This window comes from Gadus chalcogrammus, chromosome 18 (assembly GCF_026213295.1).
Source record: "Gadus chalcogrammus isolate NIFS_2021 chromosome 18, NIFS_Gcha_1.0, whole genome shotgun sequence".
NCBI lineage: Eukaryota > Metazoa > Chordata > Actinopteri > Gadiformes > Gadidae > Gadus > Gadus chalcogrammus.
In genome coordinates, this window is record NC_079429.1 from 22,259,624 (window position 1) to 22,277,225 (window position 17,602).

The following is a 17,602-nucleotide window of genomic DNA, read 5'->3' on the forward strand; positions in this document are numbered from 1 at the left end:
GATAAGGCCTAGTAACCTGGGTTACACGCGCTCAACATAATTCCAGTAACAGGAAATTACACGTGAGCACCCCGTTTCCAGGGGGTCACCTTGAACCGTAACACTGGACAGATGGCAGGTATTAAGCACAACAGAGAATCTCCCGGACCTGAACATTGAAAATACAAGAAAACTACTGTGAATTATATTGTTCACTTGAATCTCCGGTTGTTGTTTTTTTTGTTTGATCGAAGGAAGATTGAATCTACGATGGCGAGCTTTGCCAAATAGAACTGTGGATGGTTTGGATTAGAGATCTCCCGATCCGATTCCGACATTTTCATATTGCTCCCGATCTGATCCCGATATTTCCCGATACTGGTTTTCCGTTACCGATTTCCGATATCACTTTTTGTGTTGGCAAACAACTTTTAATTTCCTGTACATTAAGAAATAGACAGACATCCAAGCTGTGCTCAATAGCTTTTATTCTCTCAAGTTAAACATAACATAAGCATTACTTGTAAACATAAAATAAACATAACATGAAGTAAAGTTTTGGTTACTTAACTTATTTGAGGCAACAAGTTTCCACCCTTTTTTCAAGTAAGCTTATTATTTTTTACAATGTGGGTGTGTAATAATGGTGTAATAGAGCTTCTTATTTCCTCCATCTTAATCTAATGCACTGACTTCTTCAGTGTAGTGCAGGTTTTTTTTAATGAAAACCAACATCTGCACAATCTCGGCTGACAACCGGTACCTTTTCTCATCAAGGACATTCGACACTGCACTAAACAGTCTCTCGCTGTCCACCGATGTACAAGGTGTACAAAGAAACTTTGTGGCTGTATCAGCCAGTGCGGGTCGCTGTGTAGCATGTGCCCGCTGGTTGTGTAGAGGATTCTCTGACCTTGGGATGGTTTGTTCAGCCAGGTAGGCTTCAACCTGAGTGATGGCTGTTGACGGACTCACAGGCCTTGACTCCACCACACTCCCCTCCAAGATCTCATCATAGAGACTGACTAAGCTGCTGTTTGCAGCTGCACAGCTTAAGCTTACACTGCCTCGACATGGTGACTTTCTCTGAGGCTCTTCTGCAGACACCTCACTGGCAGCCTTCCTCTTCCTCTCCATGATCTCCAACTCTCTAATGAGAGCCTCCTTGGCAAGCTTCTGGTGGTCTGGACTTGTGAACAATCTTAAAGTGGATAGAATTTCATTTAGTTAAAATGGATTATTCGTTTCCTAATATATTTTTTCATTCCCTTTGAATATAAACTTTGTCATAGAACATTTGGAACACTTATTTTGATATTATTTGATAATTAATAAGAAGTGGTGAATTTATTAGGCCGGAGCAATTAGATATTGCAAATGAAGTTTTGAATCAAACAGGACTTGCCTGTCTTTGTATCTTGGGTCAACCAATGTAGCAATGGAGTAGATTGTTTCAGTCTCGACGTAGTCAAAGCGCTCAGTGACAGCCTCAAGAAGTGTGCTCTTCATAGTCTTGATTCCAGCATCGGTGCTCTCTTCACGGGAAAGATGACGCTTGAGGACAGTTATTGCAGGTATCACGTCCGCGGCACTTGCAGTCGCAGCACTTACTGCCTTCTCCATAAGCGCCCATTGGTTGGCAGAGGGCATGCATGGACGGTCGTGGTCCGCTGCATAGACACTGAGCGGCCTCTTTTGCTTAAAGGTCCCATGACATGAAAATCTCTTTATGAGGTTTTCTAACATAAATATGAGTTCCCCTAGCCTGCCTATGGTCCCCCAGTGGCTAAAACTTGCGTTTGGTGTAAAACGAGCACTAGCTGTTCTGCTCGCCTTTGAAAAAACGGAGGCTCAAGCGCGCTGATTTGGAAATCTGTGCTCATGACGTCATGAGGAATCTCAGCTCCTCCCCTTACTCTGCCTGGCCCGCCCAGAGACGTTGGCCCGCCAATGAGACTCGACCGTGCAAGCGCCACATGTGTGTGTGTGAATACACACACTGTAACGCAAGTGTTTCTTGTCGGTTCTTTGACGTGTCTTGTATTTCCACAACGAGACTGTCGTGGGGGTTATCTTAGCCATGGTTGAGAAGGAATTGGGGGAAAGGAACTTTGGTTTGACTCGCTGAAGTACATGAACTGCGACATGCCGCCGGTTGCCGCGAGGCACCATCGCCCGGCAGCGGGCAGCCGGCAGCAGGCAGCATGCGGTTCAGTCGACTTCAGGTTGATGTGAAAGTGGAAGAACCAGAGACGTCGCAGAACCCGACAAAGTCGTTTGTGATTCATAATATCGTCTGGAGGCGCACAAAATATGTTATATGATATAGATATCTATGTATTATATGATATTATTTAGATATAGAGCTCCAGGACTGTAACGCAAGTGTTGTACACTTCCTTGTTATTTGGATAACCGTTCTGCTGTTGGTGTGATGGCGCAGAACACTTCGGACTCTCGTCTCTGGTATTTCTACAACGAGACTCGTATTGGGGGTTATCTCAGCCAAGGTTGAGAATGAATTGGGGGGAAGGAACTTTGGCTTTGACTCCCTCAAGACCATGAACCACGACAAGGAGGAGAAAGGGATCTTTGCCGGGCAGCGCTTATGCACCTCCGCCTCTGGCGGTGGTCCCTCAGCGGGGCTCAAGCGGGAGACATTCGCCGCCAACAATCCCTTTCTCCTCCATGTCGTGGTTCATGTTCTTGAGGGAGTCAAAGCCAAAATTCCTGCCCCCCAATTCATTCATTCGTGTTATGCGCCATCACACCAACAGCAGAACAATAACAAGAACAGTTATCCAAATAACAAGGAAGTGTACAACACTTGCGTTACAGTCCTGGAGCTCTATATCTAAATAATATCATATAATACATAGATATCTATATCATATAACATATTGTGTGCGCCTCCAGACGATATTATGAATCACAAACGACTTTGTCGGGTTCTGCGACGTCTCTGGTTCTTCCACTTTCACATCAACCTGAAGTCGACTGAACCGCGCGCTGCCGGCTGCCCGCTGCCGGGCGATGGTGCCTCGCGGCAACCGGCGGCATGTCGCAGTTCATGTACTTCAGCGAGTCAAACCAAAGTTCCTTTCCCCCAATTCCTTCTCAACCATGGCTCAGATAACCCCCACGACAGTCTCGTTGTGGAAATACAAGACACGTCAAAGAACCGACAAGAAACACTTGCGTTACAGTGTGTGTATTCACATTGATGTGGACGTTGAAGAACCAGGAACGTCGGAGAACCCAACGCGGTCGTTTGAGATTCATAATATCGGCTCACACAGCTTTTGGCCGTGATAATATATATTATATGATATAGATATCTGTGTAGGCTATATGATAATATTTAGATATAGAGCTCCAGGACTCCCGTGTGTTCTAGAATATTTACAGAACACGGCTAAAGGGTGTGCGCCTCGCCATTGCGATACATCCACTGTAAACAGAGCGCATGGTGGCTGCAAGCTGCTCAGGGCCACACCCCCACCCTCCTCCTTGACACGCCCACCGAAACAGCGCATTTGGGGGAAGCTCAATGTGCGACTGGCTCGGAGTGGCTGTAACTCTGCACCACGGCTGAATTTAGGGAACGTCTTTGAATACTGCGTTAGTTGCCCACTAATACCTATATTAAAGAATGCATAAAATAGCATGTCATGGGACCTTTAAGAAGGCTCTGCAAAATAATTAAATGTTACTTTCACATCCGTGTGTAAAATACAAGTAGGACTATTCACCTCACATCTAAATTTATTTATTTATTTAGGCTGATTGAGATTCTATATGGATGGAAGATTCCTTCCATCCATATAGCCTACCTGCATCATGTACTGAGTACTGTTCCATTTGACAGGCCGTCCTGCTGGAGTCGTTGTGTTGGCATTTTCAGTTCTTCCTGTAAAGTAATAATAATAATAATTATAATAAATCACTGTGTATTGCTTTTCTAAACACTTCTATAATAAGGCTAATTATTTGTTGGCTAACATCCTTTCAACACTAGTGTAGACTAATGATGGAATGATTTACAATGACAAGAAGTGTGGGGAACGTTACTTTTAAAAAGTAATTAGGTATAGTTACTCACTACTTGTTGCAAAAAGTAACGGAGTGTCCCGGGGATTCCACCGGATGCATTACGGCAACGTTACGCCCCGTGCCCACTACCTCCGTCCGTTGACTGATCCCCATTGACTTTGAATGGGGACGGACGCGCAATGCATTGTGGATCCGTCCGTTCCATTGGAGCCTTCGGCTCAGTCAAGAAGTTGAAAAATGTTCAACTTTTTCGGCAGCGACGGATCCGTCATCCAATCAGATCACGTATGCAAATTTAAGCACTGTGACGCGACTCGGGCTCTGACGATACTGTAAAGCTGGAAAGCGATGAGAAGTTAATTGAAAAATGGAGGACAAACTTATAATCGCCGTTGGTTCTCGGCCAATTTTGTACGACCAGTCCATGTACACATACAGGGACATCAGACTAAAAAATCGGGCATGGCAAGATGTGTTATTGGAGGTGGGGGAAACTGGTAATATGTACTTCCTTTCTGATTATTTTCGATGTATGTACTACTTTTCAAATGAATCAGTGTTGAATGACTGCTAGCAGTACAGCATGCATGGTCCAGCATTTGCATCCTCCAAAAGATCTAATTAACTGCTACCTAGAATGTATAGTTGCAATTGCTGACACATGTTTAAACATGCACTTTCTGTATACATATGCGTTTTGGAAACAATATCCCTGTATTTATTAATTCGATTTGGACCGTGCAAGCAGAATCCAAAAACGTAACATAGCAGCTACAGCATAGCTACTGATACATAGATTATAAAGAGTACATAGACATAAATGTTCAAGTCTTTACAGAAAATAATAATGAAAAGAATGAAGTAGATTGTAATGTGATCAATCATTTTATTTCATATATTTATTTACAGTGCCTGAATGTATGAAGAGGTGGAGATCCCTCAGGGACCGATATCGGAGGGAGAGGGTGAAGAAGAAGGAAGCCCAGAGGAGTGGGGCAGGGGCCAGTGAGAAGCAGCATGTATGGAGGTACATGGGCTTCCTAGCGCCATTCCTCCAAAATAGAGGGACCACCTCCAACCTCCAGCATCGGAACCCATCCCCGGTGTCGGTGATGGCGGTGACAGAGGAGCATGGACGTGGGTCACATGAAGAGGCAGGTGCGCTGTCACCCCCAGCACCAGCAGCAGATGAAGCAGCCACAGCCACAGCCACAGCCCCAGCCCCAGCCCCAGCCACGGCCCCAGCCCCAGCCACGGCCCCAGCAGCGGACGGTGGACCTGTGGGTAGGAGCCAGTGGCGTGTGCAGCCCCCAGAAGAGGGCAGGGGTAGGAAGCGACGTAGGACTGAGATGTCCTCTTTTGAGCAGGGCATGCTGGCGCTCATGGAGCCACTGGCTACACTTGCCTCGCAGCCGCAGCCGCAGCCACAGCCGCAGCCACAGCCCCCCTCTGAGGATGAGATTTTTTTTATGTCACTCCTCCCCGCCATGAGAAGGCTCTCCAGTCCAAGTAGAGCCATGGTGCGGTACGAGGTGTACCAAATCGTTTCAAGGGCGGATATGGCGGCGCTACAGAATAGGGAGGTTAGGGAGGTTCGGGAGAATGACAGTGAGTGAGTGAGTGAGTGAGTGAGTGACTGAGTGTGTGAGGTTATGTTTGTTATGTTGTTAAGTTATGGTGTTTCTGTCGTTTTGTTGTTCTGTTCTTTGTGTTCTTAATTAAAAAAATTACTTTCATTGTGATGTGTTCCTTATATAATACATTATAATTTGGAAGTGGAATTATGTTATATTAATATTAGCATATTAATAATTATTCAGTACACTTGCAGGAAGACAATAGGGATTCTTGAAAGCTGGCTCGGGTCATCTGGGAAAAAACAAAACCATTAACAAGATCATTAACAATCATTATTACAGTTACTTTTAAAACTTAACCTTGAGCAAATGTACAATGTATACGCAGGTATAGGAAGGTGCAGGTGTAGTTGGAATATGCTTCTTTTCTTATGTTACGTAGTTCTTCAAGGAAAGGGATCGAATCCAAAGGAATAGCTTTAAAGAGACTTTATTTGTATAAAGTATTTTCGGTATGGTAAACTGATACTCTGAAGCAAAGAGAGATTGAAGATGTATTCTAAACACGTGCTGAGCGTCTCCTAGCTGATCAAAAACATAAACCCATCTATGTCTAATAGCTGCCGAGAAGATTCTGAAGACAATGCTCGATCTGTAGGCTGTTATGGTCTGAACAGCGCGGTCCGGAAGTAGTGGGGGGGAGCCGATGTGAGATAACCCTCGGCTTTCTCTTTTTCTCGTCTGGTCTGTGGTGCTGCCTTCTGTGGCTAAAGTATTTATTACAGCCTTCAGTAAGGTCTTGCTCCCCTTGTGGCTATGTATGGTATTTACGGCTTATATGTTTGGTCCTGCTTCATTGGGTCTATGTGTGGGTATCTTAGATTCTTAAAATACGTAACACTTAAGATATGGGTAGCTCTTAAAAGAGCTGTTTGGTTAAAGAGCCTTTGTGTTGCTAGGCTCTTGGATGCCATGGCACTGCACCCTCCTCGTTGAAGAACGCACAGTAGGCCTCCCGCATCTGGATGGTCAGTCTGGTGGCGTTGTTGGAGCCCATCCTGGGTGCATCACACAGGGCTTCAGGATCAGTCGATGGTTCGATGTTCGGTTCCACCCTGTGTCTTCTCCCCTGCAGCTTCTTCCTCTCAAGAAAGTTGTGCAGCACACAGGTGGCCCTCACACACACCTCAGCTACCACAGGAATGGTGCCAATCACGCGCCGGTACATGCGCCACCTAGATGCCAAGATTCCGAAGGCACATTCCACTACCAGACGAGCCCGGCTGAGGCGGTAGTTGAACACTCGCTTCTCCAGAGTGTGATGTTGTCCAGGGAATGGCCGCAGCAGGTGGGTCATGAGTGGGAACGCCTCATCCCCCACAAACACGTGAGGAAGTGGCCCCCGCTGCTCTGCGCCGGAGATGACACGGGCGGGAGGGAGGTCAAGGGTGCCATCGCGAAGAGCTTCCCCAAACGCGGAGATACGGAGGGAGCCGCTGTCAGTCGTCCTGCCGTAGCCTCCAACATCCACAACCCGGAACAGGTAGTCGGCGTCCACTATGGCGAGGAGGACCAGGGAGAAGGTGCCCTTGTAATTGTGATACAAGGAGCCAGAGTTAACTGGAGCTTGTATCACAACATGCTTCCCATCAATCGCTCCGATGCAGTTGGGGAAGTTCCAGCGCCACTCAAACTGCTCGGCCATGGTGCTCCAGTCCGCCCTCGTGGGAACAGACATCTCCTCCTCCACCAAAGCAGTCCAGATGGCACTGGCTACCTCCCGCACTATCCTACACACTGACGAAGTGCCCACACGATAGCTGAAGCCAATCGTGTGAAAGGAATCGCCAGTGGCAAGATACCTAACAAAGAAAGCATTAAAGAAAATACTTCACATATACTTTAAAATATACAGGGCATGAGTCATGACAGCTTAGTTATATTTATTATTCATACATGGTTGCTTGCATACCATGTTCATAGAAAGGCTTTATGATGGAACACATTTATCTGAAACACTCTTCATTGATACATAAATAATCCCATGTGACATCCACAACTAATATGACTAGATTGTTTACAGATAGCTCTACCACATAACCTGAGATTTACCAGGAACACTCTGCACACTACTATGGCTATAGATGGGATGTCTTCCCTAATTAGGACATTTTATGCAAACAACACCGTGGATGGAAATGGGCACCTTTTCTATAGCCTAGCAGTATGTGCACACCAATGAGCTGTATGGAAACGCTAGTTATGTGATCATTAAAAAAAAAGTATCCTTACCGTAGGCAAATGGCGAGTCGCTCGGCAGGGCCAGTTGCAGAACGAAACCGTGTGTCTGCCACGGTAATGAGAGGACCGACCTTGCCAAGCAACTCGTCGAAGTGGTCCGGAGGCATACGAAAATATTGATGGAATAGGAGAGCATCCAGACGCAACACCTGCACAAGTGCGTGATACTCCCCTCTATGGTTGCGTGTCCGGAGAAAGGGGTGAACCCACCAACGCCGATGCACTTGCTTTCCACGTCGGTGGACCAAAGCACCAGCAACCTGAACTAACACCATCCTTGCTACAACGGGATCCATCTTGCAATGACAACACAGCAAGCAGGAAGAAGCGGGAAAAACCCGGCTTTGTTGTTGTTGTCAGCGGGAAGCGATTTGATTGGCTGACGGATGCCTCTGCAAAGACTACTCCCCCATCAGTCAGCCACGCCTTCCCACGTAATAATTAGTTAGAATAGAATAGAAAAATAGAAATAGAATAGAAAGCCTTTTATTGTCATTGCACGAGTCAAGTACAACAACATTTTTAGTAAGCTTTCCCAATTGGTGCATTCGAGAAAATAAATAAATATAAATAGAACAAGTACAACAGTATACCAAATAGAAATGTAAATAATGTATAAATAAATGCAGTGGGAGGTTGTGCACCCCACACCGTCCACAGAAACCACATGCGCATTCAGTGCAATTGAAATAGAACTATGCTTGCGGTCGGGGGTCAGTCAGTCGGGGGTCAGTGCATGTGTGTGTTCAGGGTGGACACAGCTTCTGGGAAGAAGCTGTCTCTGAACCGTGAAGACCTGGTTCTGATGGACCTATAGCGCCTGCCAGAGGGCATCAGGTCGAACAGGTGAAAGCCAGGGTGTGAGCTGTCCTTTTTGATTCTCTCCGCTCTGCTGAGGCAGCGGGATATGTATATGTCCTTCAGGGAGGGGAGGGGGCAGCCGGTGATCCTCTGTGCGGTGTTTATCACTCCCTGGAGTTTCTTCCGCTCTGCCTCAGTGCACTGTGAAAACCACACTGAGATACAGAACGTCAGAACACTCTCGATGGTGGAGTGGTAGAAGGTCACCAGTAGCTTCTCTCCCACGTTGTTCCTCCTGAGCTTCCTGCTGAGCCTTCTTGACGACCGCCGCCGTATTGGCAGTCCAGGAGGGGCCAGATTACCAGTTACTGAAAAAAATAAAATAAAAAATATTATTTTAAACTGCGTTATTCCAAACACATGACAGGGAGGGGAAAAGTGCAATTACTAAAAAGATAACGTAATAAAATGATAACCTGAATGTCTTCGAGGATTGAGTAGGCCTTTGGTGAATGCTTAAAATGACCAACAAGTTTCCACGCATTGGCGACAGCATCGATGATGCTTTGCTGGGCGAGAAGGCCTTTTGATGAACACTAGTTGCAATGTGTGTGCGAGGCAGCCCAGGCTTTGCACCCCCATGTCTGCAAATGTCTACAGTCAGAGATTGGGAGAGAGGATGATGAGAGAATATAATTTAAACTGGATATTAATGTTTTGTTTTAAATTGTTTGCTGTCTCAATAACAGCTTGCTGCTAGTGGCTACGCTGACGTGAGTTAGCTGATAAAGCTAGGCTAACTTCTAGCCTGTTAACATGGTATTCCGACAAACAGACACGTTATCTATACATAATTTCAAATAAATCCTGGGTACACGTAATTATATTTGGGAATAGGTAACATTTAATATACATCCAGTAGATCATGTCAAAATCATCAAATGGAAGTTTACCTCATGACAATTCATTAAAAGATGCTGCAAAAAATGATATTTTTTACATTGTTTCTCGTTATGTTCTCTGACTTTCTGCAACCAGCAAGAACTTTACTGACTGAATGTTTGACTGAGTTAAACATCAAAGTGGTCAATAACAAGATAGGCTTACCTTCTTCGTGTTGGCAGCGTTGTCCCTCATAACAACATGCACTTGGTCCTTGTTGATATCCCACTTGGCGAGCATCTCTTCTGTTGCTTTCTGGATACGCTCTGCAGTATGAGAGCCGCGCAACTCGCTTGCATGCAGCACCACGTTGCGCAAAGTAAAGCTGGAGTCTATCCAGTAGGCTGTTAGACTGAGGAGCGACATTGGTGCCACAGCTGAACTCCCCGGACGCCCATGGAAGATACGGAGGCTTCAAACCACCCTCCCTTGATGAAATCTGGAGACGTAGCTGGCGATGACCTCCTCCTTGTCTGGATGCTCATATTCTGAAGACGGTTCCCGCGGGATGTTTATCTTCAGAATCACTGCTCTGTAGGATGCTGGGTCGACAAAGACCTTCTCCATGAAGATGTCCATCAAATCATTCACATATTCTGTGCAATACACACAAAAGGGAATCACTAGTTACTAGATTATTCATTGATTAACTGTTCATGCATTGAAATTTTGCACTTTGAATATTTGGTATATTTTGAGGTATTTATGTGTATTTATTTGTTCATTTATTGTGTTGGAAGTACCCGAGTTGCAGTACTTTGTCTCATGTTCAATATAAATGTTCATTTTCTGAGTAAAAAATAAAGTTGACACTTACGGAATGTCGCCTCAGTCTTCACTGGTTTGGCTCTGCATACTCCCTTCCTGGCCTTAGAAAGGTCAGTCTGAACATTAGATCCCCTGATGACGTAGTGGCTTGTCCTCTATCAGAATTATCATTGTAATGCAGTGCAGCCAGGTAGAGTCTGACATTAAAAAGAAAAATCAAACATGAAAATAATTGCAAGAAATGGGCAAATGTTCACAACAAGTAATCGCAGCTTAATTTACCTGCACAACATTCCTAGAAATGGATAGACCACATTTTTAGGAGCGAACCGCAGGATCACGGCGTGGAATGCCTCCAAAGAGGACGTCTGGTGGTGGGGACTGAGCTTTGCTATATCCCTCAGGACTGTCTTCTTGGTCAGCGCCTTCTCCAGCTTGTAGAATGCAGGAGTTGCTGAAAGACAAAAATATCATGCATTATATCCTACTTATTGGTAATGACTGGACTTGCAGCTAATCAATATAGTCAAACCAATTGGATGTAGACATTTTGGGAAGAGGGGGTCATCATGAGTATGAATATCCTGAACATGGTTCAGGAGGGAGGTCCATTTTGCCACTCTCTCCGGCCCGGTTATTGACGATGCCGCCGTCCAATAGATGTGGTTTCTGATGGCTCGCATCCACGTCTTTACTTTCTGGCAGTCCTTGGTTTTGCTAATTTTATGTAGTTGCTTTGTAATTCCTACAAATCAGAATAAATATTTTTAGAATCGGAAGTGAACCCAATATGAATTACTACAAGATACTATCCTATCATTATGCACCGAAATATGTACTGAATACTTCTTGTATCTTGTTCTGAAGGCAAAAGGGGGTCCCTGCTATAAGTAGGTTTCTAATGTTTCGTTGGGTGAGTGTACCATTCTCCATGTGCCAGACGTCATAAAATTGAGTGTTGTCCCTCAGATATTTCTGGATTTGTGGATGATGGTCAGTGACGATGCTATCGATGGTTACACCACGTGCATCCAACAATGCCAGGCTCCTCTTCAGGCCTTCCTTCTCCATATGGGAGCTTCCTCTAACCTCATTGCTCTGTCAAAAAACAGAAGTACGGGTCCATATTTAAAATTTGTGACAATGCCAAAATTTAAAAACAAGAAACAGAACACTACACTTTATTCGTCACGCCTACCTGAACCAACTGGAGATTGACAATAGTTTTGGTGTTGATGTCCATCATGGTGTAGCTCCCAAATTGTGCACAGTGCCCTGTGAAAACATAGTCACAATATTTTATTTGTCTGGTATGCGTTTATGTATTCGTAGTCATTTACAATCAGACATATCCTACTCTTAGCATTTCCTCTTCCCACCTCCCTTGTCAAAGCATGTCTTCCGTCCATCTCCCCCATGATCACCAACATAATTAACTCCTCCCTCACTACTGGTACTGTACCCCCCACTCTCAAGCTGGCTGCCATCACTCCCATCCTGAAAAAACCTGGTGCTGACCCAACTGACCTTAACCATTACCGGCCCATCTCCAATCTCCCTTTCATCTCCAAAACACTTGAAAGGGTGGTTGCCGCACAACTACAGTCCCACCTCGACACTAACAATCTCCACGAACCGTTCCAATCTGGCTTCCGTCCAAAACACAGCACTGAAACAGCCCTAGTCAAAATCACCAACGACCTCCTCCTTGCAGCCGACTCTGGATTACTCACCATTCTCATCCTCCTCGATCTCAGCGCAGCATTCGACACCATCTCCCACCCTCTGCTCCTGGACCGCCTAGCTGGTATTGGGATCACTGGTGCTGCACTCTCCTGGTTTACATCCTACCTCACCGGCCGTCAACAATTTGTTCAACTAAGCAACCACAAGTCTGGGTGTTCAGGTGTCTCACTGGGTGTCCCCCAGGGGTCAGTCTTGGGTCCACTCCTCTTCACCACTTACCTCCTCCCGCTGGGCACACTCCTCCGTCACCATGGGGTCCATTTTCACTGCTACGCTGACGACACACAGGTCTACATCTCCACCAAACCCACCGCTGCCATCCCCCCCACTTCCCTCATCACGTGCCTGGAAGAGATCCGGAGCTGGTTGAGCAGGAACTTCCTGAAACTCAATGGAAACAAGACCGAGGCCCTGCTCATCGGATCCAAATCCACCCTCACTAAATCACAACACACCCCAGCTCCACTCATAATTATCGATGGATTCCCAGTACCCTTCTCCTCCAAAGTCAAGAGCCTCGGCGTCATCCTGGACAACACCCTCTCATTCGCACCCCATATTCACAACATCACCCGGACTGCATTCTTCCACCTCCGCAACATCGCCAGACTCCGCCCATCACTGACCCAATCCAGCACTGAAATCCTAGTTCACTCATTTGTCACATCACGCATAGACTACTGCAACGCCCTCCTCACCGGACTCCCCACCAAACTCATCAACAGACTGCAGATCATTCAGAACTCAGCCGCCCGGATCATCACCCGCACCAAATCATCTGACCACATCACCCCTGTCCTCATTCAACTTCACTGGCTCCCAGTACACTACCGCATCCAATACAAAACCCTACTCCTCACCTTCAAAGCTCTCCACAACCTAGCCCCCAGTTATCTCTGCGACCTCCTCCAAGAATACACTCCCTCCCGCTCCCTCCGCTCAACCTCTGCTGGACTACTATGTATCCCCACATCACAACTCACTTCAATGGGTGCCCGGTCATTCAGCTGTTCAGCACCCAGGCTCTGGAACTCCCTCCCCCCACACATAAAACAGTCAGACACCATTACAACCTTCAAGTCACAACTCAAAACTCACCTGTTCAAACTCGCACACAACGTCTAACTGATCACTGTTTTGATTGTTTTTTTTTTGTTTTGTTTTGTCTTGTTTTTGTTTTATTTATTTCTTATTGCTTATGTTTACTTATTTATTTATTTATTTATTTATTTTTTCCACAATGTCTTGTTTTTTTTTTTAAAAAATGTATGATGAATATATGCTCTGTAAGGTGACCTTGGGTGTTTTGAAAGGCGCCTCTAAATTAAATGTATTATTATTATTATTATTATTTAAAAATATATACCTGGAGAATCAGCCCTCATGTCGCCACCAAGTATTACTTTACTTTCTTCGCTGAGCTTCTGCAGCATCACATCTTGGGAATGGTTCCATTTATGGACAATAGCTGGCTCTATAAACATTCTGGCATGCCGACGAAAGGTATCATACAGAAAAATCTGCAGATGCATTGCCTTGAACACCTGATGAAAAAAAAAAAAAAAGACTTGATAATGTAAAACATATGCCATGTTCAACAATGGGGCAAATTATTATTTACTTATTCACTCATTTACCCTTTGAAGTTTGAAGAAAGAGGCTCCACTGATGTACACTGCTGCAAGTTCCCAGCTGGTGTGCTTTCCAGAAGAGGTTGGCGTTTTCCAAATTCGGGAATACTCGCAATACTCACACAGCGGTTTCACTGATATGAATGTCCCAAGCACTTTGTTTTTCACAGTGCAAACACGCTTGCACACAGGACACACCTCGAACAGCTCCATGAGACAGGTCTCGTATACTATGTACTTCCTTATATCGTGTTTGGATGTGGATTCAGCATCTCTGGGGGGGGGGGGGGGGGGGGGTGCAATACTTCATATAAAAAAATAACTATAAAACTGTGCATTACAAGGAACAAAACTAGAGTGCGTGTCAGTTCTAAAACTCTGTGTGGAAAGAAGAAGAAAGGAAGGCAATCAAACTCCTAACTAAACACGGACTCAGAGATGCCTGCTACACCTCTGAAATGCAAAACATTGTTCCTGTAGCTTCAAGTACTATCTAGATTCCTTTTTGGTCAAATACTTGTTTAACCCTGATACTCAAACCGAAAGTGCATCTCTAAAGAACTGAAACAACGTACTAACTGATACTGTGGACACAGAATCCTCCTCTACTACTTGCTCATTCATCTGACAAATAAGGCGTTGGGGAGGCTCCATGGAACTACGATCCCTGAGACCATAACAGCCAGGCTGTGTGCCAACCACCTGAGCCAAAGGGCCTGGAACTTCATTGTCTGGACAGTCAGTGTCTGGAATGGCTGTCTCAGGGGCGTTAGTGCCCGGGGAGTCAATGTCTGGAGGGTTACTGTCAGGAGAAGCAATGTCAGCAGCGTCAGTGTCCAAAGTGGTCTCGTCTGAACGAACAGCCTCCGGAGGAATCACGTCTGTGTCAGGGACTATGCCTTCAGAGCACTGTGGTGGGCCTTCCACACCATCGACAGCAGCATGGTGAACATCTTCTGCAGGTATTTGTTTACTGTCCTGACTGGAAGCGGCAACTGAGAAAGAGTCAGACTGGGCAACATCAGACTTCCGGTCAAGCGAGTCATCCTCCTCTTCTGAATGGACTTCCTCTTCTCCTGTCTGCATCAGCCAGCTGACTGTACGTACATCACTGTCTTCCATCACGTCAGGCACATCAGGACATGCATCACTACCGTGCGCAGCTGCGTCACATTCTGAGTGCTCTGACCCACGGTCCACGCCTCTCTCGCAGGGCAGGAAGCTGACAGGGAGTAGTAGATTCCGGTGAACGACTCTCTCTCTACCTGTCAGGCAATCCTTGACTCTGCAGACATTGATCTCCGGTCTGACTGAGATTACTTCATATGGGGTCGACTCCCACTTGTCTGCAACCTTGCGTTTTCCTGGCACACCTCTGTTGGCGATCTACACTCGGTCTCCAACGACGAGGGGTGATCCCTTGACCTTGCGGTTGTAAAGCTTGGCGTGGCGAGTTTGTTCTTTGAGACTGTTCCTCTGCACCATCTAAGCGGCTTCACCCAGATCCTTCTTCAGGTGGGACACAAAGTCTGAGTGGCTGACAACAGTCTCACTGGTGAGAGCATGCTGAAACATGACGTTGACAGGGAGACGAGGGATTCTCCCAAACACTAGGTAGAATGGTGCAAACCCTGTCGTCTCATGCGCCTTGCAGTTGTAGCAGAAGGTAAGTTGCTGAAGCATTTGTGGCCACTTTGCTTTGGACTGAAGGGGAAGACACCTAATCACATTTCCCAGGGTCCTGTTAAATCGCTCTGTGACAACATTTCCCATGGGGTGTTACGGAGTCGTATGGGACTTCTGCACCCCAGCCATCTCTAGAAGCTCCTTGATCAGTTTGCTCTAAAAATTGGCTCCCTGGTCCGAATGGATACGACGAGGAAAGCCATAAATGAAAAATAAGTCATTCCAGAGACGACGAGCGACCTGCTTGGCAGTCTGGTTCTTGCATGGGAAGGCGTGTGCCAACTTGGAGAAATGGTCAGTCACAACTAGAACATCCACAGATTTGTTCCCTCGCTCAGCAGTCCAAAAGTCTATGCAGACCAACGCCATAGGCTCAGAGGTGACAATGTTCTTGAGTGGAGCACGGCTGTGTGGCTCAGGTGTCTTCCCTACTATGCAGCGCTGGCAGGACTGAACATAGTTCACAACATCACGTTCCATGCCACTCCAGAAGAACCGTTGCCTCATCACAGACACGGTACGATGCTGGCCTTGGTGACCTGCTGAGTCATGGAGACCTTGGAGGACTTTCTGCTTCAACGAGTCAGGTACTATGAACTGGAAGATCTTCTTGTTCACCTGGGGATCTTTCCTTATCTTGTACAGTATGCCATTCTGTATGGTTAGTCTACTCCAATGCTTTAGCAGCTTTATAACGCTACGCGACTCAAGTAGGATGGGGAACTCTGACGCAACTCTCCTGGAGTTCAAGGCAATTCCTTTGGTGGAACTTGAAAGGGTGATAAAGGCATCAAAGCCAACAACTTGTATGTTGGATCCTCTCCCTTCCAGGGTTCTCAAGGAACTTCTTCCCACGGTGGGGCCTGCAATCCTCTCGCTTATGAATCTCTCGTTTTCAACAGGAATTGTTCCCTCCAATTTCAAGGCTGCGGTGTTAAAACCGCTACTCAAAAAGCCTGGCCTAGATCCTGAATTAGTCAGGAACTATCGGCCTATATCGAATCTGCCCTTCCTGTCCAAGGTACAGGAAAGGATTGTAGCAAAGCAAATCGTTGATTATCTGATGAGGAACAATCTCTTCGAACCTTTCCAGTCGGGGTTCAGGAATTTCCACTCAACTGAAACTGCTATTACAAGAGTTGTAAATGACATCCTTCTTGCTTTGGATAAAAATACAAGCTCAATGCTTGTGCGGTTGGACCTGAGCGCTGCGTTCGACACGATCGACCACAGCACTCTTCTTCACTGTCTTGAGCACTATGTTGGTTTCGGGGGTACGGCTCTTGGTTGGCTTGAATCTTACCTCACAGATAGAAAACAAATTTGTGCTTCATGAGGGTTCAGAATCAAAGCACTGTAAATTACGCTTTGGCGTACCACAAGGGTCGGTCCTTGGTCCATTACTTTTTGCAATATACATGCTTCCCCTGGGCGACGTTATCCGCAGCTTCGGAATTAGTTTCCATTGCTATGCGGATGACACCCAGTTCTACATTCCTGTAGATTCCGGGGACTCGGCCCAGATTCAAAGGGTTGAGTCCTGTCTGGCTGCTGTGAAGGGCTAGATGTCAAAAAACTTCCTACAGCTTAACACTGGGAAGACAGAGCTGATAATTATCGGCTCGAAGCGGGACCGGGAGAGTTTGAGGATGTCTCTCTGTGGTTGGATGGCCTCGCTATCCCACAGAGTGCGTCCGTCCAAAATCTTGGTGTCCTGTTTGACCCTCAACTATGCTTTGGCCAACATATAAGAAGTATAACTAGAATTGCCTTTTTCCATCTGACAAACATTGCAAGAATCAGAACAATGTTATCTGCAGCGGATGCAGAGACACTGATTCATGCATTTGTTTCGTGACTGGACTATTGCAATGCACTGTTCTCGGGATTACCGAACTCTACCACAAAAAGTCTACAACTTGTACACAATGCGACAGCTAGACTGCTGACCAGAACGAGAAGGTTTGATCATATCACACCTATTCTAGCCTCTCTGCACTGGCTACCAATAACTTTCAGATCAGACTTTAAGGTGCTACTGCTAACCTATAAAGCCTTGCATGGATTATCTCCATCCTACCTGAAGGACCTGATCATTCCTTATAGTCCTTCTCGGTC

The 17,602-nt window shown here is 46.0% G+C and overlaps 1 protein-coding gene and 1 long non-coding RNA gene across 3 annotated transcripts; both read right to left on the minus strand.

Annotated features, from left to right (window-relative positions):
• Positions 1–8,979: 8,979 nt before the first annotated feature.
• Positions 8,980–10,278, minus strand: LOC130371609 (uncharacterized). Its single transcript, XR_008893210.1, has 3 exons — positions 9,819–10,278; positions 9,188–9,365; positions 8,980–9,079 (listed from the first exon to the last, which is right to left on the minus strand). It is a non-coding gene; the product is annotated as an uncharacterized LOC130371609 (long non-coding RNA).
• Positions 10,279–10,289: 11 nt separating this feature from the next.
• On the minus strand, positions 10,290–13,988 carry LOC130371608 (uncharacterized). 2 transcript variants are annotated; one of them, XM_056577438.1, is made up of 4 exons: positions 13,534–13,988; positions 11,620–11,696; positions 11,345–11,519; positions 10,290–11,166 (listed from the first exon to the last, which is right to left on the minus strand). In XM_056577438.1, exons 1-4 carry the CDS (start codon positions 13,757–13,759, stop codon positions 10,910–10,912), a joined length of 735 nt encoding a protein of 244 aa, XP_056433413.1. In that variant the 5' UTR covers positions 13,760–13,988; the 3' UTR covers positions 10,290–10,909. The 2 variants fall into 2 exon arrangements, 1 of the variants encoding a protein (XP_056433413.1); XR_008893209.1 differs by lacking the exon at positions 13,534–13,988 and having other exon boundaries at positions 10,290–10,618; positions 10,704–11,166; positions 11,345–11,705.
• Positions 13,989–17,602: the final 3,614 nt, after the last annotated feature.